General features: G+C 48.2%; 1 protein-coding gene across 1 annotated transcript in view; it reads right to left on the bottom strand.

Annotated features, from left to right (window-relative positions):
* Positions 1 to 496: 496 nt before the first annotated feature.
* The window catches only part of RAB8B (RAB8B, member RAS oncogene family), a 27,628-nt gene continuing 306 nt past the window's right edge, over positions 497 to 27,818 (bottom strand). The window contains exons 2-8 of the mRNA XM_044438550.1: positions 11,352 to 11,412; positions 10,204 to 10,264; positions 9,460 to 9,537; positions 7,558 to 7,647; positions 6,354 to 6,419; positions 5,757 to 5,807; positions 497 to 4,434 (exon numbers count right to left, since the gene is read on the bottom strand). Coding sequence (XP_044294485.1) covers positions 4,342 to 4,434; positions 5,757 to 5,807; positions 6,354 to 6,419; positions 7,558 to 7,647; positions 9,460 to 9,537; positions 10,204 to 10,264; positions 11,352 to 11,412 — 500 coding nt within the window. The 3' untranslated portion in view covers positions 497 to 4,341. The remainder of the gene's footprint in view (positions 4,435 to 5,756; positions 5,808 to 6,353; positions 6,420 to 7,557; positions 7,648 to 9,459; positions 9,538 to 10,203; positions 10,265 to 11,351; positions 11,413 to 27,818) is intronic.

The following is a 27,818-nucleotide window of genomic DNA, read 5'->3' as shown; positions in this document are numbered from 1 at the left end:
CGTGCCCAAGGCTTCTGGCAGCAGGCCAAGGGGGCCACGCTGCTGTCCAGGTGCGGCTTCCAAAGCGGTCCGAGGGAGGACGGCGTCTACGCTGCCGGCGAACATCACTCCAAAGCACTGACCTTGCTGTGCGACTCTTGGGATCCCACCCCTCGTGTCTTCAGCAGAAAAATGTGGAAAGATGCTGGTGGAACAAGATTACCATCTGCAGGTGTGCACAAAGCAACAACTGGGGGCAGGTGAAAATGCAGCCGGACCTCCGGCCAGGGCTACAGCTACGCCCTCCATACAGGGTCCGAAATGCATGAGGCTGCCTTGGATCTGAGAAAGGGGGCACAGTGAGCTCCGCGCAGCCACCCCCTTCATGATGCCACAGAGGAGAAAGGACCATCGGCTGCACGGCACGACACGGCCCGCTCGTGCCTCTTCCCACACACCCAGTCAGAACACTGCACAGAACATGTCTGATCACGCGGTATATACTTCATACAAAAGCTGAACACTGACTTGTGTCATTTTATTTGAGACGCACATAGTTATAAAAGTTCACTTGAAATAACGCCCCTTTTCCCCCTTTCGTCTTTTTACAGAGTATCAGTACACAATGAATCATCAGGCATACAAGTTAACCACATGACGAGTCCACACTGGGCAGTCCCCTTCCACCTGTGGCCCTGGAGCAGTGAAGGATGGTGCTGAGCTTCACACCTGGTGCAATGACCGCATGTAAAGAAATTAGGCTAGTTTGAGCATACTTTATTTCGCAGAATTTAGTATATTGCAGCAAAATCAGCCCAAGGGGGAAATGTCATTAGCACAGGAAAAAAATATATATTTATATATATTTGTAAGGCCATAGGAATATACTACAAATTCTCCAGAATCCAGGAAGCAGCGGGCCTAAGATGTCTTGTGTCTGCACATCCCTGGAAATACAGACTAGGAGATACAGAGACTATTAGTTACCTTAGCCTTTCTATTAAAAAAAACACTTGTTCTAATCAGGCATTTTCACAGTTGCCAAAAACATGTGCACGTATTTACTGTCACTCTGTTAAGCGCCAAATTGTTTACATAACTGGTCTAACACAAAATCTGTCTCGGCTAGGGAGAGCAATAGAAGTGCTGTTTTGAATCTGAATGTGAGATGGGAGGCAAATACTTGGGGCAAATGAATTCCTCCATAGATATATATAGTATATATATCGCTAAAAAATTACACTTGCCCCTTGCCCCAAACTGGCAAGTATTTTACAACTCTCGTTAAGACAGAATACCAAGTTAAATGAAGAATTTTGATATTTTGTATGCAGCACAAGAGTCCAAGTCTGCAGTCCGAGGTACAAAACTTGACGCTCTAAGCTGTAACCTATATAAAAACACCGACCGAAGGAAACAACGCTTTAATGTTGTTTTGATGGACTGCCAAGTTTAGCTAAGCACAGTCTGCACGTTTTCAAGCTGCATCTTTCCATTTAGAAAAGTCAGCAGAGAACCAGTGGAGGAGAAGGAAAGGGAAGGAAGCGGGTCTCTGATTCCAAGGATTGCCCTGTAATAATACAAGTCAATGAACGAGATCAAGAGGAGCAAGGCCAAATGTGCCGTTTGCTCTGCAAAATGGAAGAATTCAGGGAAGCTCAACTGTCAGTCGGCAATGCTGTGTTTTAAAGGCTAAGCGTCTGAGATCGGCATCTTGGGACAAGGGGTCGGTCCGTCTACAAAATACCTGCTGTGGGATAAGAAAGTGTGTTATGAAGCAGTTCCACGCCATCTTTGCCTGGCTGCTCACCCGCAGCACTCTGGGGAAGCATTTCTGTAGAAGGACACAGCATCTCCCTGTTCGACAAGGAGTCCTGTTTGTAGGAAGAATGGTCTGAAATAAATGATTACGAAAAAGTTTTCAGTGCAGCCACAAGCGCTTAATATGGCTTGTCACTTCTTCTTTAAGACTAAAGTTGTCCCTGCATGAAACAAAAATTTTGAAAACTTCAGCGGGGAACAGACAATTCTGTCACTGATCCTTTGGGAGGAAAAGCTAAACAGCAACATGAAAGAAAGCGAACTGTGTGTGGCAACCTTACACCAAGCAATAAAGTGGATTTCCTATGGTCTTACTCAAATTATGTACATTTTAGCACAGATAGAAGTAAGAAAATAGCAAGTTTTTTTTAATAAAACAAACAAAGTAGATACCCCAATTTGCTGCTGCTTCAAGAAGCACTTTATAGCAATTCAACTGGTTACAGGCTCTCTCAAAGGGAAGTTCATCGAGACGAGATGCTCAAACGCAGAACCAAGATGCTGGCAAAGAGAAAACACAAGCAAGGAGAATGTGCAGAAGCGAGCCACAGAGCTTGGTCAGTTTCGGCTTTCAGACAACCCCCTGAGATACAGATTACGATACAAAGAGGCTGGAGGCGGTACGAGCATGGACATTCATCATCGGCATGGTCGCACTAGCCCTAAAAAAGCACTTCTGTTACAGAGTAGGACTGCTTCCGTTTGAGGGGGATTTAGAGCTGGCCAGCAGGCCTGTGTTTCGCCGGTTAACATTACTGCCAGGCATCACCCTTTCTTTCCATCACGCTAGATGGGGCCAATCCAAGAGGTAATCGGAGCAATATTCTTAAGTCCACAGAGGGGCAAGACAGTGATTCAATTCACAACTGCACAGCATTAATTTTTTCTACCCTGCTCAGGACACAGACTAATAAAATGCCCACAGGGCAACCTATTTGCCTCCGAAGATGCAAAAGGTACCTCTAGTTACATAAACACCAAGGCCTGACACTCCACGAGTGAACTCAAACCGTGCCTGGCTAGCATACAGAGGCGGCTTCAAAATGGCAGCTAATGGAGCCACGGTGCCATCAAGGTTAAAGTGGCGCAGAGTCAAGAGTTAGGCCTCGCAAAGGTCCGTGTTTGGCACATCAATACAACTAAAGCACCGATTTTGAAGTCACCCAACACTTTATGAAAAAGTTCAATAGTGGTGTAATGGACTATGCACAGAAAGTACGGCAGCTAAATTTCAATCCGTTCTAAAGCTCTGAACTAACGTCAGTTGCCTCAAGATTCAAAAACGGTTGCTGTCAGCAAAAGAGGGGCTGCTTTTTGTAAAACACCTTCCGTGAAAGCTCCAGGGACCCACTGCACGCGGGGCGCGCAGCTTCCCCTCCAATAGTCTGCAGGCTCCAACAGCAGCCCTATAGCTCGGGACTCAAGAAACAGCTGCTGCACTTCACACTGGGGAGCCCAAGCTCTTTCATCATGGGCCATCGGAAGAAACAGAAGCAAAGTCGTGAGTGAGTGGAATTAACAAAAGAAAAGCTCTCATAAGCAGTTAGGCAATACTTCCTGCACGTTAAGAGACAGAAAGGCAGTGTCCTACATTCAGGAAAAAGTCACTTTAATAGAAAAAAAAACATTTGTTGTATTGGTTAAACAAATCGATAACAATAACCCAAACAGAGATTTTAAGTGCCTGAGGTATGAAGCTTTCCATCACTGTGTTGAAAACCGAATTTGTATCACAGACCTACTTCTGTGTCCAGCAAAACAAAACGAGGGATGTATGCTGGGCTATTGTGTGTACCACGTATGTGCACAGCAGATTCCCACGGGACTCTGAGCAAGTGCCCCCTTTTCTCTGTCACGGAGGCATCCTCGGATTCTGCCTAGCTCTCCCTCGTACGTTGAAACAAAATACTTTGTGCTGAAGAAAACCGGGCGGAAAAGCAACTGACCTTGAAAACGGGAGAAGCACACGGCCCAAAGCCCCGCTAAGTTGGCGCTGTGCAACGGTCGGCAGAGTTTTACTGACCCCGTGGAAACCCTCTGAGCACAGGTTTCGCACCACAGAGGACTGGGCCATGCAGCCCAATCCTTTAACATTGCAGGTGCAAGGGTGTGGGAGAACACAAGAGTTGGCTCAGGAACGCTTACCAGGCCAAAAAAGCTGTGCAAATACAAGTGTAAGACGGCTCTAACAGGCAACCAAAGGCTAGTACAGATGTGCAAAGAAAAACGTAGCAGCTTTAGAAGCAGGCAGTGAAACAAAGTGATGAAGAAAGAAGATTGAGCTCCTGCACGTGTCTCTCGCTCGCTCACTCACTCGCTCGCTCTACTTCGTGGCTTCCCTTTTGAGAGGAGGGAGCCCGACAGGTCGAGAAGCAGAGTGCGCCAAATCCGCTCTCTTTCGGTTTAGCGCACTCTATGTTCAAACAGAGCTCTCAGCAGCAGCCTGGTGGTAACAGCTCGGAGGCCGGGTGAGCCTCTGCTTTCAGAAAAGCAGGAAAAGGGTTTGTTCTAGGTATGCTGCAGTCTATTATTAGGAGTTCATCAAAGCAATGCGCATCGAAAAAAGCTGCTCTTCTTTGATCTGTTTTCTGTGATTTTCACTGGTCCACCTGCTCCTGTTGAACTGTTGTCATTCTAAGGGGCACACAAGAAAAAGAAGAGGCAAGTTGTGTTATCATGCATGAACAAGGCTTTTAGGTTCTTTTTACCCCCAAGCAATACTTAAGTCTAACGATGATGATGCACACTGTTCATCTGCTTACATTCTAACGGCAAGCAAACAATTACACGAGTAAACATATTATAAAAAGTTAAAGGACCCCAGAAGCTCAAAGGGTCCTTTCTCTGAGGCTGACTACCACATCTCTGCATGAGGCCTTGCTCTCTTTCTCTCTCCTCCCTGAATCAGACCACTCTGCCCCATCTGGAGCATTTAATCCCTCCTGACACAATGATGCAGGGCCACACCTGTCTCCGAGAGGACTGCAGGCTGCACCCTTGCATGAGTCACTCTGCAGGAGCAGAAGAGCCGCCCAGAACAGAGATTCGAAGGAACACCCAGGATGGGTGGTGCTGAGTCATGTGTCCTCGCATAGAGAAACATCCCAGGGGGAAGGCTTAAATGTGCCTTCGATTCTAGTCCAGGAGAAAGCAGCCCCCCAAAAGAGCAAGGCATGTGCAAAGTAACGGGGTGCACGTGAGCCCCTTTGGAGGGACAGGCGCGCACCAAAGGGTGGCTGTAGCTGCGCGGAGGACACAACTCATCCTATTTCACCTGCGCCATTCAAGGACAGACCCCCGGGGGGGACGCTCCCAGAACCGCCCCCCCCCAACTTCACTGGCACTCACTCCGTGAGCCCCAGCAACCCTGGGACCTGTCTCGAGTGCCGCAGAGGGCTGGCCCGAGCGTCTCGTGTGTGCAGAACTCAAGAAGCAGCAGTGCAAGGCAATGCTTTTGAGCCCGGGGGACGCGCCGAGCGCACCGGCACACACGGCCTCCAATCTCCCAAACGTTCAGTGTCCAATTCAGACACTGCCAACAGCTGCCTCTCTTCTGCACGTGTTTTGAGCCATAAGGTTTGTTCCAGCGCCCTGCTCTTCTATCGAAACAGTAAGCGGGATCAACATTCCAGTGTCAGAAAGCGAAACGGCTTCGTCCTGTGCATGGCCAACTTGCCAGTCCAAAGCAAAGTCCGGCCCTCCCCCCGCCCCGGAGACTGGACAGTACGAAGCTGAGCCCTGCAGAGACGGCGCCTCTCCCGAGCGTTACTTGCAGGCACCCTGAAACGCTTCCAAAGCGTCATGTAGCACCGGATGTAGGCCCCGCTCCCTCCGAGAAGCGGCGGGTCCGTGGCCAGGTACAAATCTGACTGGCCATCGAGACGGGGCTGCTTCCTGTTTCCATCTATTGGAGGAGACAGAGCAATTGCAAGACACAGCAGACCAGAGACACCAACCATTTTTCTGTTGAGCTTTGTCATTATGTCCCGTGCAAGAGTGAAGAAGGCCTAGGACCAAGAAAAGAATTATCAGACAAATGTGACACGACAAGCTAATTTCAGGCAATGACATCTTAGCCTCCTGGAGTGGAGGGTGAGCTTTTTCTTTAAGGAGAATTGCAGTGACTTTAAAGAGTCAGAGAACCCCTGGAAACCAGGCACCTAATTCTTGATCTCGGTGTCAAATAAATACATAAAATAAAGAAGAAAAAAAAGACGGCGCTGGGCAGATTCAAAGGACCATCAACTCCTTGCAGAAACAGAATGCTTCTAACTATTTAATGCACGATTAAGACGTTACAGCATTACTCTTTCAAAGAGCTCTTTTCCTAGAACATTAAGTTAGAAAAAACACTATGGATGGCAGCAGCATGCAAGAAGGACATCAACAGCCTCAAATGTTTAAAATTAAAACTCTAAGTGCACCATGGCTGTAACTACAGAACTAAGGCACAGCACGGGCTGGCTCAGAAGCAGCAAGACGGAGAGAAGCACGGAGGCAAACACTGGGACACAGTTTAACCAACAGGGTCCAGCCATTCAAGCCACTCTTACCTCTTCCACGTTTATGCTCGATTTTGCACTTGTCTCCAGAAATTTGATGCCGTAATCAATTGCTAGCTGTAAGAGTATTAAGAAGCCATGATGAGCGTTTCCAAAGCAAGCTGCTACTATACAGTCAGCCTCACTACAGTGAAGACGGGGTTGACAAACAGATCAGTCCTTCTTCTACCGCCTTCAAACTATAACTGGGGTTTTGGGAGGCTCACGTACCTCTGCACGCATGCGAAGTGTTGTGAGCCCCTCTGGGGGCTGGCAGCAAGCCTGGACAGCCCCTGGATCCCATGCTGGTATGGAGCAGCCCCTGGGGCCAACCAAGTGCGGATGGGCGACACGAGGAGGAGTGAGGCAGAGGAGTCCCAGGTACATGGAAAGCACCTCGGGCATTACAGGTTCAGGCCCCCGTGTTCCAATACTCCCTACTGGCTTTCTATTTTCAGCCAGTGGGCGAGGACTCAGGATTGGCCACCCGTGGTATTAGTGCACCCCTTTCATGCTTTCAGTTCTACACTTTACAAGGTCGTGGTCTCCACTGCAGAACCAAGGGGAGCGGGGCAGCGTCCTTCACTTCAGGTCAAGGTGGGAGCTGGAGAAGGATTCGTGCTTTGGCTAAATCCCGCAGCGGGTCTGAGGGCCCCTGAAATTCAAGCCTGGGCAGCATCCTTGGCTTTTCAGCTGAGCTTGTTATATTACCAAAACTGACTCAATAGAAAAAGAGAAGTGGCTCAGGCGCAATCAGCAACCAAACTGACAGCAGGAAGCTGCTTTCAATTCCTGGGGGGATCTCGCTGGTAGCCAAGACATAGCCATTTTACCCAGAAAGAAAAACCCCGTGGCCCCGCCTGGACACAAGGAGGGCAGGAGGCGGCGCCCTTTATATGCGCTGGCCGTTCCACAGGCAGGGCGCAGCAAGTCCTGCTGGGCGGTCTGAGTGGCAGCGGGCTTCCCCACACCCCGTGTCGGGAATCGCAAAGAAAAAATTAATCGGACTTAAATTGCTCTAGCTGATGATGGCACCAGCTAGCAAACAGAGGCCTGCAGTCCTATTCCGCCTGCAGATGAGCACAGAAGGAGGGCGTGAGAATGCATTAGGCAGGCTCAGCTGCCACGGCCTCAAAGAAAGGCGAGGCGGGAAAGGAGAGACATCATGGAAGGTTAGATTTCCTATCCAAAGTACGGTTAATTCGGCAACATTTACCTTCTCTCCCTTTTCTTTTGAAACTTGCCTCTTCTCATTCATATCACATTTATTCCCCAGGATCATTCTCTCTACATCTGAGGATGCGTGCTGTGGGAACGAAGGAAACGCTTGTTAAGAGCAGCCAAGGTGCGGCGTGTCTGAACCCAGCCGCCACGCACTGGACACACCTGGTCAAGACTTCTGAAGCAACATCCTGAAGTTGTGGGCAGGGGGAGGTGACGATCCCTACTGCACCATCTTGTATTATTTGGGAAAAGATTTCAGAAAAGGGTTTTGCTCAGAAAGGACCTTCTGATTAACTAAACTCTGGGACCACTTACCTCTTTGCAAGCGTGGGTGACAGACACTAACATCCACCTTATTGGACATGGAAATAAATGTACAGACTGATTCTTGTAACTCTTCCCTGATTTTTTCTATGTTAAGTTCAGCCTGGTAGCCTTTCTCCTAAAAAAGAGGCTGTGGTGCTTGCCACATGCCGAGGCACACCCTGGATTGCTGGTGGAACGGACCTCCCCTGCGCTGGCAGGCCTCTTTCCGCATGCCCTGGAGCACCCCATTCCGGACTGAGGGCAGGCGAGGTGCCTCCCGAAAGCTGCCCTGGCACAGCAGAGGGGAGGGCTGCTCTGGCCCCATTCACCGACCAGGGAGGGTCTCTCCGGTCCAGGAGGAACACTCAGCTCCAACTGCCTTGGGCCAGAGCTGGTGGGGGGACGACACCCTCAAGGCTCTGCAGTGGGTCAGAAGAACAAGGCTGCCCGATCCATCGAGGTCCTCCATCCCAACAAGACTCGTGACACCAGCTGGAGACGAACGCCTATTTTCCTCCAGTCTTGTCACTCTTTTTTTTTAAAGATGCCAGCAACTTTGGGGGGCTCATGGAAAGGGGGGATAGGCCCTCCTGTGCCAGTCTCAACTGCACCTGGAATGGTCCTGGTCCAGAAAGAGATGCAGCTATTTGATCAAGGAGGCCTGAATCTTACGAAGCACTAAATTCCTTCTCTATTCGAGACAAACCGCCAGAATTCGACGTGTGCCTGACAGGGCAGAGCCACCGCCCTGTCTGCCTGCGAGGCAGGCTTTCTTTTACAGGCCCCCGAGGCTTGCCTCTAGGGCCTGGTGAAGCACACGATGCGGCTGTGAAGGCCAGGCTGGTGATGCGGATGCCACGCTGCACGTGCCTTAGGGAAATCTGAGCAGTCCAGCCAGTTCCCAAGACGACACTGTCCTCCTGCCTCGTGGGCCACTTGCTTCTCTCCTGCCCCACCCAACGTCTTCTGCTGACCCGACAGTTTGAGAAGCCCTGCGCCTTAAACGTGGCTCGCTTCATTTGACCACGCTGCCTTCTTGCAGCGTGGCTGATGGTGACAAAAGCACCAAGTGAGGAACAAAGCTTCAGAAAAAAGGAAGCGGGGAAACAGCGGGGGCCTCAGCCCAGGCCGAAGCCGGCTGCTTCCAGCTGGAAGGGACTCTCAGAACGCCATGGCTCGAGGGTGAAACTGGCACAGGCGAGGCCACGAACGCACACCGAGGCAGCCTCACATTCCTACCGGCCTGTTCTTGCTTCCTCTCCATTCCATTGGGGGAAAAGCTCAAAAGTTAAATAGGAGAGTGTTATTCCCATCCAATCTCTTCCCAGGAATGCAGTTTAGATCGATCAGCCTTACTCCCTCCCCTTGTTTGGTTTTCCTGCAGAACTTAGACGTGTTCGCAGTCCTGCTTGCCGTGGGCCTTGAATCCACTGCCGGACCGACGCCATTCTGCGCACACCCTGCCCTGCTGCAGCGGCACCTCTTCTGACCACTCGCGATTTCAGTGGCTTGGCGGCAAGTCACGTTCCACGCAAGACTGGCAAAGCTGCCAGACAGATCAAGGAACGATGGCCTGGCAGGGACCTACCTCTTCTATGTTCCTTATCCAGTTTTTAATGTTGTCGAAAGATTTTTCATTTGTGATATCGTATACCAGCATTATTCCCTAGAGGAAACAGAGTGGCTGTCAGTCAAATACATGGCATTCCCTCACCATTATTGTCGCAGCTATTCCTGATAATTTGTGAGGGGGGGGGAGGCAGAGCTGTTTCTAATATGCCTGTTGTGTTCTGCAGCAATAACCTGCCACATCAAACATACCTCGTCCTCACCTGTGTGCCAGTGCAGCCCCCCCCACCCTCTGATGCGCTTGTCTCGCATCACACCCATTCCTGACTTTGCCCACTGCACACCCCCGAATCAGCCCGGTTAAGCGCTGGACTTTCTGCTCATCCCCAGATACTATCCCTGCCCCATCTGTAGCCGAGAATGACTTCCTCATTCCCCATCGAGGTGGCCCACTGGCTCTGTGACCTGCTTCCACTGCACAATGATTACAGTCTCTCTGGGACTGAGGTATTGGAAATTCGACTTGCCAAAGAAAAAGGATGTGAAAACTAGGCAGACTGAGATGGCCCTCCCACTAAACAAGACCACAGGTTTCGCTGGAATCATGAGAATTTGGCCACTACAAAGTAAGACCAAAGTTTGTGGTAAGCCGTCCAGAGAGCTTCAGCTATGGGGGATACAGAAATAAAATAAATGATCATTGTAAGAAGATGGCGCTTGGGCTGATGCAGCAGCGAAGGCAAGCCTGAAAACGAACACTCACCATGGCTCCCCTGTAATACGCAGTTGTGATTGTGCGAAATCTTTCCTGACCTGCAGTATCCCTGGAAACAAAAACAGATGCATGAAACGGGTGGTGCCCAAACACAACACAGAGCCTCGGCCCCCACAGCGCTGATCTTGATGTCACCCCACTTTCAACCTGGTGGGAACATAAAGAAGTAACCCTGCTGAGATGACCGCCTTATCTTGCAACCCTAAACACACCCATTTGGAGGGGACCGAACGTGCCCCCAAGCACACCCGGGAACAGACAGAGGGGTGTTAGGACCTGTGCCCCGTGGCCCCTGCCTGCCCATATTGAATTAAGTACCAGTCCTCCTGGTGGAGCATTCCAACTCCAGACACATTGGCCTCATTGCTGAATCTCTGCTGGGCACAGCGAGGAGGCGGCAGTGTCCAGAGAGGCCCCCTGACACCCCCAGGCGGGCAGCTCTTTAGATCGGAGGGCTATTTGTCTCGCATCGTAAGCAGACTTGGGAGGATGCTGCAGCCACCAGGAAATGCACCACGGCATCTCGGCAACTGGATGTGCCATTTGCTGTACTGTGCTGCCCAACGTCTAAAGCGGCAAGACAAGCAGCCTTTTGTGAGGCAATTCTCTTGTGGTTGTCTTGTTTACATCAATTAAACACTGTCATTATCATCAGCCTTGAGCGTTCTTCAATGGCAAGAATATAAAATGTTTTGGCAAATACTGGCTCTAAGGAATATTGTGAAGCACGCTGTACCCCGAGCAGCGCAGGAGGTGCAGAAAAGGCCTTTCGGCTCCGACAAGGCGTCTGGACTGCAGGCTGTTCACCGAGGCCGCTGGCCCAGAGAGAGGCGCCTCCTTATCTGTGCTGCACCAGCCTCTGGGAGGCCTGGATGGACTCTGCGGAGTCCTCGAGGGGTGCGCTCCATTATTTCATCCTGTATCCCCCTCGCCTGTCAATACAGTCCATGCTGCTACTGGTTGGGTAGGGTCCTTGTTTACAGAAGCTGATCTGACCAATGAGTAAATATGCTCACAGTTACTAGTTCAAGGATAATTTTGCGAAGAGCATGGAAGAGATAAGCAATGAGCTGCCGGCCAGTACTTGGTGAACAAGATGCGGCTGTCGCAGTCAAGTTACCCTCCTGCAAACTTACCAGATCTGTAGCTTGATTTTCTTCCCATCTAGCTCTATTGTCCTGATTTTGAAATCAATTCCTGGCGGAAAAGAAAGATGTGTTAATTAGGAACCTGCACTCTTCTGCTCACTTTACTCTCAAATTAGGAAACTGGGCAGCTGCCTTATGCTGGGAGAGACCCTCCTTGTTCGCCCGTCTAGCCCAGCCTTGTCCACACCGGATAGCAGCCACGGGTCTCTGGCTTCTTACGTACTGGAGGGTTTATTCTGCTCACTGGTTTTAGTTGGTTTTTTCCTCTTATTTCATTGCAAACCACTCTGGAATAAAATTCTGATGCAAGGGCAATACATAAATATTTCACATTAACAGTCAAGTATATATTTTAATTATAATCTCAATAGTGCATTGCTGAAGCAAAGTTATAACCCATGTAGCAAAGTCAGTATTTGGAGCATTTAAAAGGCGACAAAGTGTGCAAAAGCTACATGTGTAGCGTTAGGTACATTTTCTGCATAAGCCCAAATATTTGCTTTTTCCTAGCAGGATGCACGAGGATATAGTTGGGACAACAGTGGCTCATTTCCAGCTCTCTGAAGTTTATTTATGTACAAGCATATACAAACATATATATGTGTACTGGCAGAGGAACGGTCCTTGTGCTGAGAGCTTTTTGGTGCTAACCCAAGTATTACTGCTCAACAGGAACACCATTCCGCAGCAATGGGAACAAGCCCCGTCCTCGCTGGAGAAATGGAAGCGGGCAGTTCTGCTTTCTGGTTACCTAGAAGCTGCAGGCGGCCTTGAGCTGGAAAAGGGGCCACGGCCCCCATTCCTGGGGACCATCTTCCCTGCTCCCCACTCATTACATCATCCCATGTTAACAAACATGCAGAACAATGCCCAGTGTTGAAATCCCCTGTGCCATTTTCCCTGTCGAAGGCACAGAGGAGCTTGCATTTAATCATGCCGAGCAGCAGTAGAGATCAAACTCTAGGAATAACCTTGCAATTTAGCAGAATTCAGGGGAAATATGTGATGGGATATTTTGTTTGGCAAGTGAAGCTGCCAAGAGAACGGTGTCCACTCTGTTTCAATGGACCACATTTTTAAGCCCCAGATCCTTGCACTAAGTTTTAAACGGGTGGATTTTTAAAAACTAAATGCATAGCATCCAATAAAAACCTTGATGTTAGGTTCTGGTAATCAGGATGGCAAAGCAGCTGTACTCTACCTGGCCGGAACCACATGTCATAGCAAAGTGGGGTTATTTACCATACAGCCGCAGACACTTTGCTCACAACCGCTTCCTCCCCACACAGAGAGGATCTCAGTGACGGTCCCAGGCAAGGCAGCTGCTCATAACCCTCTGAACTTGAAGGATTCTGGCATCCAAAGGAAGGCAAGACAGGCATGGGAGCTACGACTGCCTCCATTCTCTCTCTCTCTCCTCCAGAACATTCAGACGGCTGATTTTGGCCACCTAAACTTTCCCCGCTCCTTGTGCGAAGCAGATCCTGAGGCACCACTGGGATACTCAGCCCCTGCCCCCTGGTGCTGAAGACAGCTTCCCATCCTCCCAATTCAGCTGGAATAGAAAGAGCCACGCCACTGGGAAGGCAGAGCGGGTGGACCCTGAGGCCCAAGTCTCTGGGAGTGTTTTTCTGATGTCAGCCTGTGGCCCACCAGACAGTGCTGGGAGGCCATAGGACTGCACCCTAAATGTTGACACCTGCAAAGTGATGTTCAAACCTGCATTTGACACGTGCAAAAGCAGGTTTTATGCAACTGAAGAAGTTCGCCTGGTCTAAATTAAAGAACGTGCACCATAACACAGCAACAGCAAACTCAGACTAAATTCCTGTTTGAGGTTGAGGAAAAGTCCAGGGTTTGCTGGTGTTTTGCTTTTTCTTTCTTCCACGGGAACAATGGAAAGTCTTACAAATGCTTACAGCTCTTGGTGAGTGGCGAGCATGAGCCATCCGGTGTTTCCTCACTTCAGCAACAGGAAGTGGTGAGCTGCTGCACCCATCAGCAGTGCAGGTCTGCTGACTGCCTGCCGCTTCCTGCCAGGCAGGTTGCTTGAAGCCCTTTCCGGAGCGGTACTGAAGAGCTCAGAGCTCGAACCAGGCAGCAGCTGGAACGTTTTTGTACTTTCTTCGCTCTAGCAGAACTGCCTACGGTGACGGCAAGGTGAGGCTACCAACAGCCAAGCTGCAAGGAGTGCAGGCGTGCCATCGGGGGGAGAACTGAAAGGCTAGTCTGAGCCCAGACAGCTGCTTGCATGACCACTGACATGTCACCAGAGCAGGAGAAAGGCGCCACCCAAAAGCAAAGATGGAGGTCAATTTCTCGCTACACACGGGCATACGGGGTATGCCATTCTATCAGCAAGAATAGGTGCCAGTATGAAGAACTGCTGTCATTTAAACAGAAACGGAGCCTATGCACAGAGTGGGGACGGCCACGATGAGGTGCCCCGTGTCTGCAGGCCAGAGCAGGCTCCTCTTTCCCTGTGAGCACTCTGCAGCACTAAAAGCACCATGCCCTCCCACAATACAACCGTCCTGCTGCTGCTGCTGCTGAGTACAGCGGTTTAGCCAAGGCCGAGTCAGGGGCTGCGCATTGCTGCCAATCTCGCAGGAGGTGGGCATGATCCCCCCTGCCCCTGTTTCATGGTCTCTGGGCCCTGCTCTGTATCTGTGCACGCAGGTGCTTCACTGGCCAGTGACATAATGCTTCACACAACCGAGGCTGTAAGCGTTGCTCTTCGAAGGCTTAGACCACGATAAATCTTGTTATGCTGCCTTGAGCCTCCCCCAGATCTGCAACCACCAAGATTTGCTCAAGGGGCTAATTCTCTTTAGTTCACTCTTGTTCTGCTACAGGGCACTTGTGCAAAGAGGTCAAGGTTAACACACAACGCTCCAATATGATGCTCCTTAGCATCGAATGGAAACATAATTTAAGCACATAAATTTTATGTAGCAGAATTTGCAACATGAACAAAGATATGCTTTTACGGAACAGGAGAAGCAAACCTTGCTCAGAATTTTCGCATCCAGGAATGCCAAGGAGCTAAATGCAGTCATTTTACTCTTCTAAAACATCTCAGGGGAAGCACAGGCATTCTGCAAGTATCTCAAAACATTAACACTTTTGTCACCCTCCTTTAGGGTCTCTCCATGAATTATGAAAACAGAGCAGGTACATACACCTGTACATCTCGCCATTCTTCCTAACACAGGAGAGATTTAAGTATCTGATTATATAGAAAGGACAGAGAATTTTGTTCAGTCGACAAACCCAATTCACACTTTCCAAGCTGATTGGATTCCGCCCTCCTCTGAAGTCTGCAATGCAGTTCTCAAGTCAAACCTTGTGTGGAAAGATGGGGAAGTTGCATATAAAGTGTGTGTTGCAGAAAGCTGCAAACATTTTAAAAAAGTTAATTTGTGTGTGTGTGTGTGTGTGTGTGTGTGTGTGTGTGTATTTTTAAAAGGTTCATAGAAAGGTTCAGAAATTGGATAGATTAGACTTATGAACAAATATAGCAGACCTGAGTCATTCTCCATTTTTGGAATTTTAATACCCCGTTGAATCAATTTTCAGACTGACACTTCTAGGGGATAGTAAACTCCATTTGGAGGCTTCTGGTTGAGAAACCCTGATTGAATGGCATCAAATAAAGTGTTTTGGAAGGGAGATATATGAAGCAAGAGAGTCATTTTCAGTTGCCATCTTTGAAAACTGTTCATTCCCAAACTGGTTTTGATGAAGCAAGGGAATTACTCTGAAATCACATCAGCATCATCTCAGCATCGTCAGTTTTAATGCGTGTTTAGCCCCTGCTGCATATGCTCAGCCTTCATTTTTGGACTACGCTGCTATTTTCACATGTGGTTCTCACATATCATTGCTTTAACGCACCACACTGTTATGATATATCCATGACACCCACTTTATATTTCCTAAGGATTCCATTTTCTCTGTGGCTTTATGGCATTCTTGGGACCCTCTTCTTTGTGCAAGTGATTTCTGCCTTTTGGCATGCATCTCACAACATGTGTGTCTGCTATAAATGTACATCTGCTAGCTTTAACTACCCATATTCATAACTAGTTGAAGAACGGCTAATCTGGGTTTCCCATCAGGCCAGACCCTTTTTGACTGCTTAAAGGTTCAGGAGTAAAGACTCCCCTATTTACAGATTAACATTCCCAAATGTCATGATAACCACATTATCAGATGGCTGAATTCACATTCAAAGTATGAGGCCAGGCATATGGGACTTCAACCCATGGGGGCTGCCTGGGGGGGTCTCACATATGAACAACAAGATCAATGAGATGCACATTCAACCACTTCAACCAAGAAGGGCGATTCCTTGCTTTGCACGTGGAAGATCCTCAGTTCAGTCCAGGGTTGGGAAAGACTCCACCTCTTTGCGGGAGACTCTGGAAAAATACTCCTTTATCGAGGCAGTGCATCTACAGGCCTGTGGCTGTCCTGACACAGGCCCACACGACTTCTCAGGGCCCCACGAAGAGCTTGAGAACATTCTTCAGCAGGGCAGGACACCCATGGAGTCCCAGAGATGCCTCGCCTTTAGCACGCGCGATTCTAGACTGACTGGGAGCTCGTATGTTATAAAAGAAAATGCCACACACACACACCATCCTCAACTCTTCAATAGAGCTAAAAGTCACATAAATTTTAAGAATTCCTTCTGTTTGTTTCGGTTAGAAATATACCATGGCAATTCCTACTGAGGGAATCATTTGCTGTCTAAGGATTAAAATTTGTCCTTGGACAGACACACTTTCAAGCTGCTGTATATGCAACAGAGCCTTTGAAAAAGTGCAAGCAAAAACAAAACAAAACCATTAAGAACAGATCCCAAAAGGTTAAAACTAACACCAGGAGACCCCCCCACACACACACACTTTAATTGACCAACTGCTAGCCTGCAGTTCTAAATCCTTGATTATACATTTTCCAATTGAAAATATGGCAATAGTGAATTCCTGAAGTCAAAGATCCGCTTTGTTTTTTATACTATGGATTACAGGTGAAGGAAACATGAAGACTTGCTTATGTATGTCCGATGAGAGATGAGAGAGAGACAATGGCTGCGGGAGGGAGTCACAAAGATGGCTCATCATTCTGAACCCGTAACCTTTGGCTTTCTTCCCCAGAAACATCTGCAAGGCCCCGATAACTTCATCAGTATGCAGGCTAGTTCATGCAGCAACATCTGTCCATTCTCCCTCCCTCCCTCCCTCCTTCCCTCCCTCCCTCCAAGTAAATAGGATGCAGTAAACGATGCTCCCACAGAACTAGCATGTGACTCCACGACCAAGATTTCTTTGAATGAAGGGAACAAGTTAAAGCATGATGCTGAAAAACTTGCTCAAGTGGAACTTTTCTAATAACATGAACTAGGTGCTCAGGCTTAGTTTCATGACAATTCCCAAGAGACACCATAAAAATATACCCATAACAGACCTGCAGGTATCATTTCTTGGCCCTGCATTCTTGGAGTTCCACAAGAATAATCAAGGTATCTGTTGCCAGCAAGCAAATTTTCTTTAGCTAGAAAAACCTTAGCTTCTTACATTATGAGGGAAAAAACCTTTACACTAGATATTAGACTGACAGTTACAATTTTTATTAGACAGTTTCAATTGCCAGCCTCTTGGACAACTCTCAATAGACAGGTCAGAAACTGTAAGCTTCACTTTAACAGTGGCTCAGAACTCACGTAATCAGCAGAACGCACAACATCCAGAGCCTGCCCGTTATCACACACAAGCTTCTTTCCGGGGAAAGGGGGAACTGCACAAGGGCCGATTTCTGATGAGCCTGGCACAAGCAGAGTCCGCAGAGCTCCCAAATACTGGCATCTAACTCAGACCACGAGTTTACCACATATTAATTCTAGGGGAATAGCAGTAGTCGGTTAATGCAAACACAAGTACCTGGAACATATGTGACTCCATAGTTAAGGATGATTACTTTCTTAAACAAAGGGGGGCATTACCCACATCATGCTGCCAAAGATTATACTGGAGGGATGTAGAAACCAAGCTGTGGAGAGATTGTGGGGGGGGGGGGGGTTGGACCTGCAACACAGTACACAAAAGGGGTAGCCCCAGAAAACAGAAGACAGAGTATAGTCCTGTGAGTGAAAATGATCTGTACTGGGTATGACATATCTCAAACCTGCCTTGGGGGCCTCTTGGGGCTGAATGACAGGGCAAAAGCCACTTGGACTCCTACAGAAGACAACGGCACTGAAAAGGCACAATACACGTGCAAAGAAAATTAGGTAGTTCAGGCTGGAATGCCAAAACGTAGAGCAACCACAACGAATGCAATCTGAAACACAGCAGAACAAATGCTCTGCAGTAAGTAGCAAACTTTTAAGTGGCATCCTACAACGAGCTTTAGGATTCTCCCCACAATTTCTCTTACATCTACAGACAATCTGTGCAGAGTTTTACTCTTTGGATAGAAGAAGGTGGAAGAACTTTGGTCACGGTGGTAAACACAGGGGTGTATGCCCTGTAACTAGAAAAGACAAGTCTCTCGACAGCGATGATTTTGATTGGTAGCATATCAATGAGAATTCATTTGTGATAGGCCTATCCCATTACTCATCCTGACTATATAGAAATTTAGGGATACGTATGAGGACACTTGGCTTATGAGTGCCTTCACAGTCTGGAGGAATCTGCTTCGACGTCTGCACTCTGAGCCATGTCAGCACAAGCAGCATTTCTTCCAACAAGTGTTATATGATCCAAGGACTCGACTAGTCCGGGTCCTAGCCTCTCAGCCAGAAACTGCTGAAGACCCACAAAGGCTAATTTATGTTGCAGCTGGACAGCACAGAGCAAGCGAAAGGTGCGATGTGATACAAGAGTCCATAATTAACCCTGCCGTGCCGATGGTCAGGCAGTAGGCACATTTGCCGTTACTGCAACTTATTATCTAGGAAGAACAAGTACAGGGATACTGACAGGCAGCACTCTGAATGATCCAGGCCTCCAGAACCTGGCAATGTAAGCATCTTCCTCGGCACCCGAGAACTACTTCAGGGAGATTTTGTACTGAGTCTTTAAAAAATTGCTTCAGGGGGATAGATTCCACAGATCCCCCTCCCAAAAAACAAACAAACCAAAAAAAAAAAACCCCTCAAACCAAACCCGCAGAATATGCTTTATCCTACTTATCTAGCAGCAGTTACAGATGGCTGAAGCACACGAAATGTTAAGCTCCACTGTTGAAACAGGGTATGCATGCCTGCAGCCTTCCATACTGGAAAAGGCCCTTCTGTATCCAAGATGACTTGAGACCATGGAAAAGGGACTGGCAGTACCAATCACACTGGCATTCCAAAGCAGAACAGAAGGAAAGCAATCTGATGTTACTTACTGTTATGTGTACAAAGTTACTAACCTTTATCGTGCATTATTTCTGCACTGATAGTAACATGCGCACTGGCAGTAGAAGGGTAAAAATAACTCCTCAGATGCAGTAATGCACAAAACACCAAAAAACTCCCCCACAGAAAAAGCTTGGCAACAAGTAAAGCTGTATGACAGCAAGGCCGCATTAAGCCAACCCAAGTTGTTTTAGCCTTACAGTGTCCCTTTAAGAAGGAAATTACTAACCTGACTACTTACAGAATTAGTGTCTTCAAACCATCAATCATGCAATTGTTACGAGCCACTACGGTTAAGTCAAACAGAGAACTTCCAACAGTTACAGCATTGTACAGGGAAAATCATGCATGCAAATCACTCCTCATTAAGATGTATAAGGATCCCACTGTGAGTAGCCCATTGCATAAGCAGTATGGAATGCAAGCATATGAAGTTCATATGGCCAGCAGAGGGAATGGACCCTTAAGCCCATTCAAGCGAAGGACGGATGTTCATTTTAAAGAAGACATCCGCAGCTCTAATGGGAAGCAGTGATTTTCAGTCAGACAGGCGCTGACTGTCATAAGTGCTTGAAGACTCTTCCTTCGGGGTCACTGCAGAAGCCGTCTTCCTCCTCAGCTTCCCTTTAAGTAAGGTTTGAAGTAGTCACTACATGACTCAGTTTACAGCCTTAACCAGTAAGCGCAAGACCACCTCTCCAGCTCAAAGGACACCCTGATGCAGCGCAAGCGAGCTCCCTGGGCAGCTTTCCCTCTTGCAAGCCGCCCTAAAGCCCCACTGAAGTAACAGGGGGTTGCAGAGGAACCCACTCCTGCCTTCACACATTTTTATTGCTGTGCCCCAAACGTGTCTGGATTTTACTGCAAGAAGATTCTGCATATCTTGCTAAGACTGGTGGAATTACGCTAAATCGTCTGCTTTAAATTTCCTACAATCCTCAAATGCACCTGGAATTAAGCAGCACTGTTCTTAATGGAGTTAACTTCAAGCAAGCAGGTTGAGGGCTGAAACCTAAAAATGATTCTATGTTCCGGTCAATATCTACATTAGGATTATAAAAGGCGCTTGGATATCAGTTACCAAGCATGTAGAGGAAAAAACGTGAGAGCTGAATAGACAATTTATGCATTCTCAACAGCAGACAACTCTCAAATTCTCTTTCTTAAACCCATTAAGATAATTAGTCAGCTGTTCTCTAATGACTCAGAAAGTGTCCATCTACCCCAGTTCTATATGCTAGTTTCCCTATTTTAGAAATTTCAATTCTGGATGTACATCAGCTTCTGCAATCTTAACTTCTTAATGTTTCCTTCTCAACAACCTATCATCCTTAAAAGTGCCCCATGGTATATCGTTCCCCATGTGCCACCCACAAAGTTCAAGGACCTTTTCTTTCTCCTAAAACTCTTCTCTTACAGAGCAGATCTCAGCCAAGAAGCACTTGCAATAAAGCAATTTTTACACCCCACCTGTAATATGAATCCATCCATACAAAGGGAGAAAGTTGGAGGAGGGAACAAAAGAATCCTTTGCCTCTTTCTTTGGCTGATCTGAGGAAGAATGCAGCCAGCCCACTCCTTTCTCCAACTAGAACATTCTAAAGTTCACCTAAAAACCACGCTATGCCACAAGTAAGAAAATAAAGGCCACAAATATTTATGTGCATCTTTGCAAACAGTAACTCAGTCAGTGTTAAGTTGCTCAAGGTTAACAGCAGAGCAGGACAAGGAGCTGACAGAAAGCTTGCTTTGGGGGATCTAATATTCACCATTTGATCAACTGCAACATGCGAGGATCTGAGAGGAAGCCAGCCAGAAGTTGCATTTTGCGCTTCTCTGGGCAAATCAAGAGCAGGAAGCCATGCATCTGAAAGGAGCACCTCCAGCCAGGCAATGCGTTCTGCCTGCCATAGAATCGACCATGTGCAGTGAGATGCAAGGCAAAGCCACCTGAGGCTTGGAGCAGGCTCCCCGCTTGCAGTTCCTGCCCTAACAGCTCTGATGCTTTTCTTTGTGAGGAGTGGGGAGTGGAAGAAGCAAATGACAAGCTGGAGCAACCCAAGTAGCCCGCAGGAGATCATCTTCATAATTTACTAAAAGTCATGCTTTTATTGCTCTAAGCACAGGATTGGACAAAGGGGACAGCAATTTAACTGTGGCCTAGAGAACTTCACAGATAACCAAGAACTGGAGGGTGCTTCCTGCTAGTCCTCAAGAAACAGGCGTCTGCTCACCATCACCATGCAGGGAGATTAGAATCAAATCGAGACAGGTCCTTTCAAAACCCCAACAAGGAGCTTGAGGCACAGATGTCAAAATAGCATCCAGCCTTCAAGTCACAAAGGGTCTTTTGCACAGACCCCCGGCCCACAAGGAAAGGTGGGGCCCCTGGTTTTCTATGGCTCGTAATCATTTCCACAGTGGGGGTAATTCAGGCAGAAACTGCACTCATACCTAAAGTCATTAAGGATTAATTGATATTTAAACAAGACATTTGTCTTCATGTCAGTCAAATGAGACAGACAGACATCTAAGAAAGCCCCATCTGCCAATTAAAGAGGGGGATGAAGCCGTCAGACATCTGTCAAGCAGAAAGACAAAAGAGGCAGAGCTCTTTCCCATACGAGCGAAGCCACTGCACCAGCGGACCTGTCAATGTGCAGAGACAAAGGCGAAGAGCCACCGTGCTCACATGCAGTGCCCTGAGGGTCCTAACTCGGTGTGGCGCCCACAAATGCAATGGCGAAAGCAGCACCGCATGTGCAAATGGCCACAGGAGGATCAGCTATTCAGACCCATGAGGCGCTTTACTCCTGAAAGAGAAGAAAAGCCCTTGCAAAGGGAACAGACCCGGCTGCCCCCCTCCTTGTGGATTACCCAGGCATTACATTCACCTACTAGCTGACGTGACATCCTGGAGAAAACCTCAGGGGGAAGTTCCTCGTGCTTTCCCCACCCCCAGCGACCTGAAATAGAAAGGCTGGTGGTTGGGGCGGGGAGAATACAGAAAGGCTCATAAGAGATATTTTCTCCAAGGAATAATAAAATGGTCAGCTTTGAGTTTTAAAAGAATCTCAGAAATAAAAGAGCGGCAATTGTAGTGATGAGGATGTCTATAGGATTTACTTGCTTTACTCCCAAGCAACTCTCTCAGGACTATGTTAGAAAAGAAGCTTCAAATGTTTGAGAACACAGAACGATTACAGGTATCAGACCCTGGAGTGCCCTCTGGGCATCCACCAAGTGCCCTTGTCCACAGCACCTGCCCCATGTGCCTCTATCATTCAAGCAAACTGGAACACTGATGAATATTTCAACATGTGTGCTATCAAAGAACAAACAAACAGGCAAAATAGTTGAGAAGCTTCTTTCAACTCATGCCTCATCCTCTAGTTTCTGAAGTTCCTGCAACTCCAACTGAAAGTTCAGAACTGACTGTCAAGTCCTTTCAGACCCTTAGGCCACAATTCCAAATATAGCTACCTGGGTGTAAGCCCAACAAGACACAGTATAGTTTGCTTCTGAGTAAACACACTAAGGGTTGCACTGCAATTCCATCGGGAGAAATAAACAAGAGGCACAGAAGTATTTCCAAGGAAATATGATTGACTGGGGCAGACCAGGCCAGGAATTAAAACATATGCAGGTTCAGAATAGCCAAGTTTTTGTATGGTCGTCATGACACTTGCTCCATGTTATGATGATATACAATTAGAGTTCACCATTATTTTACGTTTAAGTAGTTATCATATTAGAGTTTCTAAAGCAAAGTCTCTAATTCTACTTTTATTTCATTATTTTATATTATCTTCCAAAATCTCAATATATTTTCCAAACTGTACTTCCACTGCAAATGCTTCTTTTAATCAGAATGGAGCCATATCGAATGAAGCCTACAAGGACAAATTCTTTAAGGAAAAAAAGTCCATCTGTTCCACCCATTTGACATGTAAACAGCTTTTGTGGACACACTGCCAGACGCTGATATTATCTTGGATAAGGAAGAAAATATTACAAACTTTGTTGTATAGTCAGCAAGTTCTTGTGCTGAATTTGAACTCCTCCCAGCCCAAAAGGGAGCTGCCCATTCAAGTCCAAGTCCAGATATGTTACTACTGCCTCCTGCCAGCAGAAGAAACCTGGAAACCGCTGGAGAGGACCTCTCCCTCTGGTCACTAAAACAATGCACTTAACCAGAAAACACATCACGCAGCAGTACAGCCTTCACGGGTGCCAAAGCCAGAAGTGCGATGAAGTAATGAAGTGTGTGTGCCTTGGTGTCCTTCATCTAAGAGCAGATGTGGAGAAGAGATTGCGCATGGCACATGATTTCTGTTAACCTCTGATCAATGTTTAAAAGTTTTAAGTGCAACTCTACGGCAACTTGCTAAGCAAGCTGACTTCGTACTTGCTCCTGTCAAGTTTCACTTCCCATCTAGATGAGATCTGTATAAGGGTTAGAGTTTCCATTCAAGGAAGCAGCAGAATCCTGCTGCAAATTGAGTGAGTCAGATGTTTCCACTAAACAGACATTTGCAGAAACGCAAGTCCTTGCGATGGATTATTAAGGGAAATGGGCAGTGTTGTAAGAATGACCCTAACCGTGACCCTCCTCACATGTCTTGCTCCTGCATGACGCGCGAAAAAAGGGGCAGCCGGGACAGACCAGTTTCAGGCTTGGAATGCCAGGAAAGGGGAAATGGAAAAGCGGTGCCGGAAAGAAGCGCACACAATGCCATCCTGCGGCAGCGCAGATCGGTCGCTGTCTGAGGCAAGGGGATGAGGGACGGGGCCCTTGCGCCTCCGTCAAGCAGCTCTTAGCTGTGGAGTGAGTGAGTGGCTCTGCCCACATGTCACAACAGCCCCTCAAAGCGTCGTCCGACCACAGGCCATGGCATACGGCCCAGGCAGCCTGAGATGTTGAGGATTAGAGAACTCGCAGGTCACCCTCAAACCAGCAACGGGCGAACTGAGGGTACTCTGGCTCTCGGGTGAATACGTACTTGCCAGCTGCCAGCTGCTTGCCAATACAAACCACGGAAAGCTGGGACACACGCAGAATGCCTGCAGGTGCCCAGCACCATGGGTAAATTGAGCGACCGTGGGGGCCAGGCCACTGCCTGCATTCGGCCACAACGATCGACCACGAGTGATCCCTGCTTTACAAGAACCAGCCATGGGCTCACGTGCTCCTCCACCTAAAGAAACTAATACACCACGGGAACATTTGAATGCAGCAGTTTTATGAAATGCTGGTTCAGTTCACAGACCTCCATCTTTTAAACAGGGTTTTTTGAAATCCACCTGTCAAGTGTGGCGCCTAGCACAACTAAAATCAGAAAATGAGAAAAGACACAGAGCTAGAATATGGCTAGAAAAAAGTGCCACTGGCAAGGAGCCCCATCTGTGAATGAGCCTGCACAAAACGGACACTACAGGGGTCACACACACACATCTTTATTCCTAACTTGACAGAAATGCAAAGTAGACCAGCAAAAGCAGAAAAACCACAAGGCCTCCGAATACTTGAACACCCTTGCTCAAGTTTGGTTACTGCAGCTAATTAGTGCCTTTAATATCCCGCTTGAGCAGTTTTTCTTGTGGCCTCTCATTTCCTGACAATTTCTATACACTCAGCATTCCAAACTTTAAGTTAGCAACAAGCAACTATGACAGTTTCTTGAGAAGCAAAGGAAGAGGATTTCTCAAATGAACTGTCCGCGCATACACTTGGTGGCTTGCCAAGCAAGGCCTGCTGAGGTGCCATCGTTCACTGAAATCCAGGGGGGTCCTGATTCTGGGCTACTGTGCAGGGACACCCTCTCCTGAGCACTGGGCCCCTCGGTATGTCTCTCCAGTGGGCTCTCTGAGAGCTTCTGGAAGATGGTAGGAGGCTTCCTGTGGGAGAAGGGATGAAAGCCACCTTGAGGTCCTTGAAAAAAAGGTGGGATATAAATGTAACAAATAAACAAGGTTCCGAGTTCAAGATCAGCTCTAGGAATGTCTCTGTTTGAAAAATACTGCCAGTCAGACACTACTAAACTGGAGCAACTCAGCATAAAGAGGCTTCCTGTGAGGGCTTCTGACTGCATATGCTTGCTGATAATGTGGTTTTAAACCCCTACCCGGCTGCATTTAGATGTCTGCAGATATCTGTTGCTGTACATAGTTATAGTTACTGTTTTAACTGTCCGGCAAGCAGAATACAACAATATTAAATGGGCTACTGGTTTAACAAGACTGCACTTTAGAAACTGTTGGCATGTTTTGATTCAGATGAAAATGGTGTGTATTTAAATTATTTAACCAAACCTGGAACAACAACTACGAAAAGGTTACACCTGTGAAAAAGTTTCTGCCTAGTGTAGTAAAACTGTCGGTTTCATCCAGCACAGCCTTCACACTGAATTCAAGGCAGTGACACATGACCACATATGCAGTCCTCTCAAGCAGAGTTTAGCTGTGGCAGGCCTAGCCTAACAGCTGTGACCTAGAAGAGAAGCTACCCATCTTGCATGCAGAAATCCTTAGCAGTCATTTGTTTTCCATAGGCAAAAATTAATACTCTGGGTTGAAAGTGACATAGTGCAAGTCACAACCGAACCACGCAGGCTGCTCAGAAGTTCAACAAGGGAGTTCCTACTCTTTTTATCACATATGGTAATCTGTCACCTCGAGTCATGGAAATACTCTCCCATTTATGACAGCAGTTATCAGGGCTCTGGCACTTCCGCCTCAAAATACCAAAGGTGGCACACCAATATTTAACAATACAAGCTCTATTAAAACCTTGCATTTTGAGCATTGCTTCAAGAATCAAAGACCACTGCAGCCGCCCCCGCGCTTTCTTCCTCAAAGAGTTCGGAAGTGGTGCTCCCACTGCAACTGCCTGTGTCAGAATCGCCTGCCTTGTCACAACAGCAGGGGACATGCCATGGTGCCTTCCCTTGAGACCAAGCTAAATGACCTGGAGAAAGGCAGGATGGGCCTTCAGAGATAAGACAGCAATGCACCATTCCCAGGGCAACAACTCCTCTGCTGCCACAAAGTACAAGGTCTCAGAAAAGGAGCGTGTCACTCAAAAAAGGGGGGACGATCCCTCAGAAGGACCCCACTACTTGGGGAATTGGAAAGTGGCCAAAAAAGTGACCCAGTCATTTAAAAAGTGAGCCAGGTGAAGCTAAGAGTTATAGACTGGTTAGCTTAAGGTCTGTTCCAAGTAAATTGGTGGAAATCGCTCTTAAAGTTACCCCTGAAGGGGCTGAGCTAGCAGCTTTTAGCCAGAAAGAGAGTGGGGTCCTGGTGGGGCCCTGATGAAGACGTTGGCCCTGTGTGTGGGTGCAGTGAAAGAGGCACATTCCATCAGGAAAGGTTCTGAAAGTAAGATTGTGAATACAGTAACGGTGTTACCGCTCCTAGAACACCACGTACATTTCTGTGAACTACATCTCAGCAAAATATTGTAAAGAACGAGCGGGGGGGTTTGAAGCAACTCCTTTACGAAGAGTCACAATGCATGGGCTCTCGTTATTTTTCTGGCGAAAAAAAGATGCATTAAAGGAGTATGGGAGGGGCTTATAAAATGATGCATGGTGTAGAGAACTACTGGAACCAGATAAAGCTAAATGGTGCAGGAGTCAAGACAAAGGAGGGAGGCAGGCGGGCAAACACTGTGGAGCTTGCCTGCACAAGATGAGGCATTAGCCACCAATTTAAATGGGTTTCAAAGAGGGATTAAATAGATGCATGGGGGTTAAGACTGCCAAGGGCTACATGGTACCTCCAGGGTCAAAGGCACCAGGTCTCTGTGCCAGTCCCTGAGAAATAACCAGAGAGAGTCACTGCCCTCATGAAGGGCATGTTGGCTTTCCACAGGCATCTGGCTGGCCACTACAGGAAAAAGGATGCTGGGCTGAACAGACCTTTGGCCTGTCAAATCTTCTTGCAGTCCTAGTATCCATTCCCATATACGTTGCGCTAGGCCTAGCCTCTATTGTAAAACCTGGTAGCTTTACAGTGGACCTTTCCCATTGGGCAAGCCCATAAAACTTGAGATCTGCCATGCCAAATGTGACCCAGCAGCCTTGTACAGAGATTATCAGGGGCTCAGCCAGCCACCTGATTTTGCGGCTGACCTGGGATCCCACAGAAAAGCATTATGCACCTAGCAATATACATCCAGGGCTGCAAATGTATACATGGCTTACCAAATAGCAAACAAGCCTTAAAATAATGTATAATGAATTCTAACCCAGATTAAGCTCAACCACATGAGCATTACAAGCTCAGGGAATTACCACCACAGAACAGCCAAATGCTACAACAGAGGAAATGGGTGGGAGGGGTGACATTTGGGACCTGGACTTGGGTCGGTGAACAGCCAGCAAGAGGAGCAGCAACAGAGTGACCAGTCCCAGGGGTGTGACCAGTCCAGAAACTCACTCTGAGAAGCAACGAACCCTTTCCCCCTCTCCTACCCTCTTTGGCTACCATGGCACAAATAATGCGAATTTTCTACCGAGCCAAAGAGGGAAGCCACCGGAAAACAAGCCGGGCGCTCACAGGCGAGCCTCGGGAGCTCTTTACCCAGCCTTTCCTCCGACCAGTTCTGCCCCTTCCCTCTGAACAAGCCGGGACCCCTCCTTGGATCGCAGGCGGGCGAGAGCATCCCCCGCTGCTCCTCAACTTTCGTAGAGCATCAAGGCCCGTTAGGCAAACGGCCAACGTCTGGAGCAGGTGCCTGCCCGGCAGGGAGGACCAGGCCGCCCGCGGCCAGCACTGGCGCGGGGCGTCCTTCCCCGGAGCGCCCGAGGAGCTCGAGGCCACAATCGGCAGCCAAGCCGTGCTCAGGGCGACGGCCGCGGGGAGGGCCTGAGAGGCGAGGCCAGGTCGGGCGAGCCCAGGCACCTTTCCGAAGCGGGGCTCCGGCATCTCCCGGGGCAGCCGAGCCTCCAGCGGCCCGGTCCCGCCCCGCCCCGCCCGCAGGGGCCACGGAGCGCCTCGCCAAGCCCGCCTGCCCCCGGCTCACGGCCCGCCTC

The sequence above is a fragment of the Varanus komodoensis genome, unplaced genomic scaffold (assembly GCF_004798865.1).
Source record: "Varanus komodoensis strain SLA01 unplaced genomic scaffold, ASM479886v1 scaffold33, whole genome shotgun sequence".
Classification (NCBI taxonomy): domain Eukaryota; kingdom Metazoa; phylum Chordata; class Lepidosauria; order Squamata; family Varanidae; genus Varanus; species Varanus komodoensis.
The sequence above is the reverse complement of the archived record's forward strand: the minus strand, read 5'-3'. Positions and strand labels throughout refer to the sequence as shown.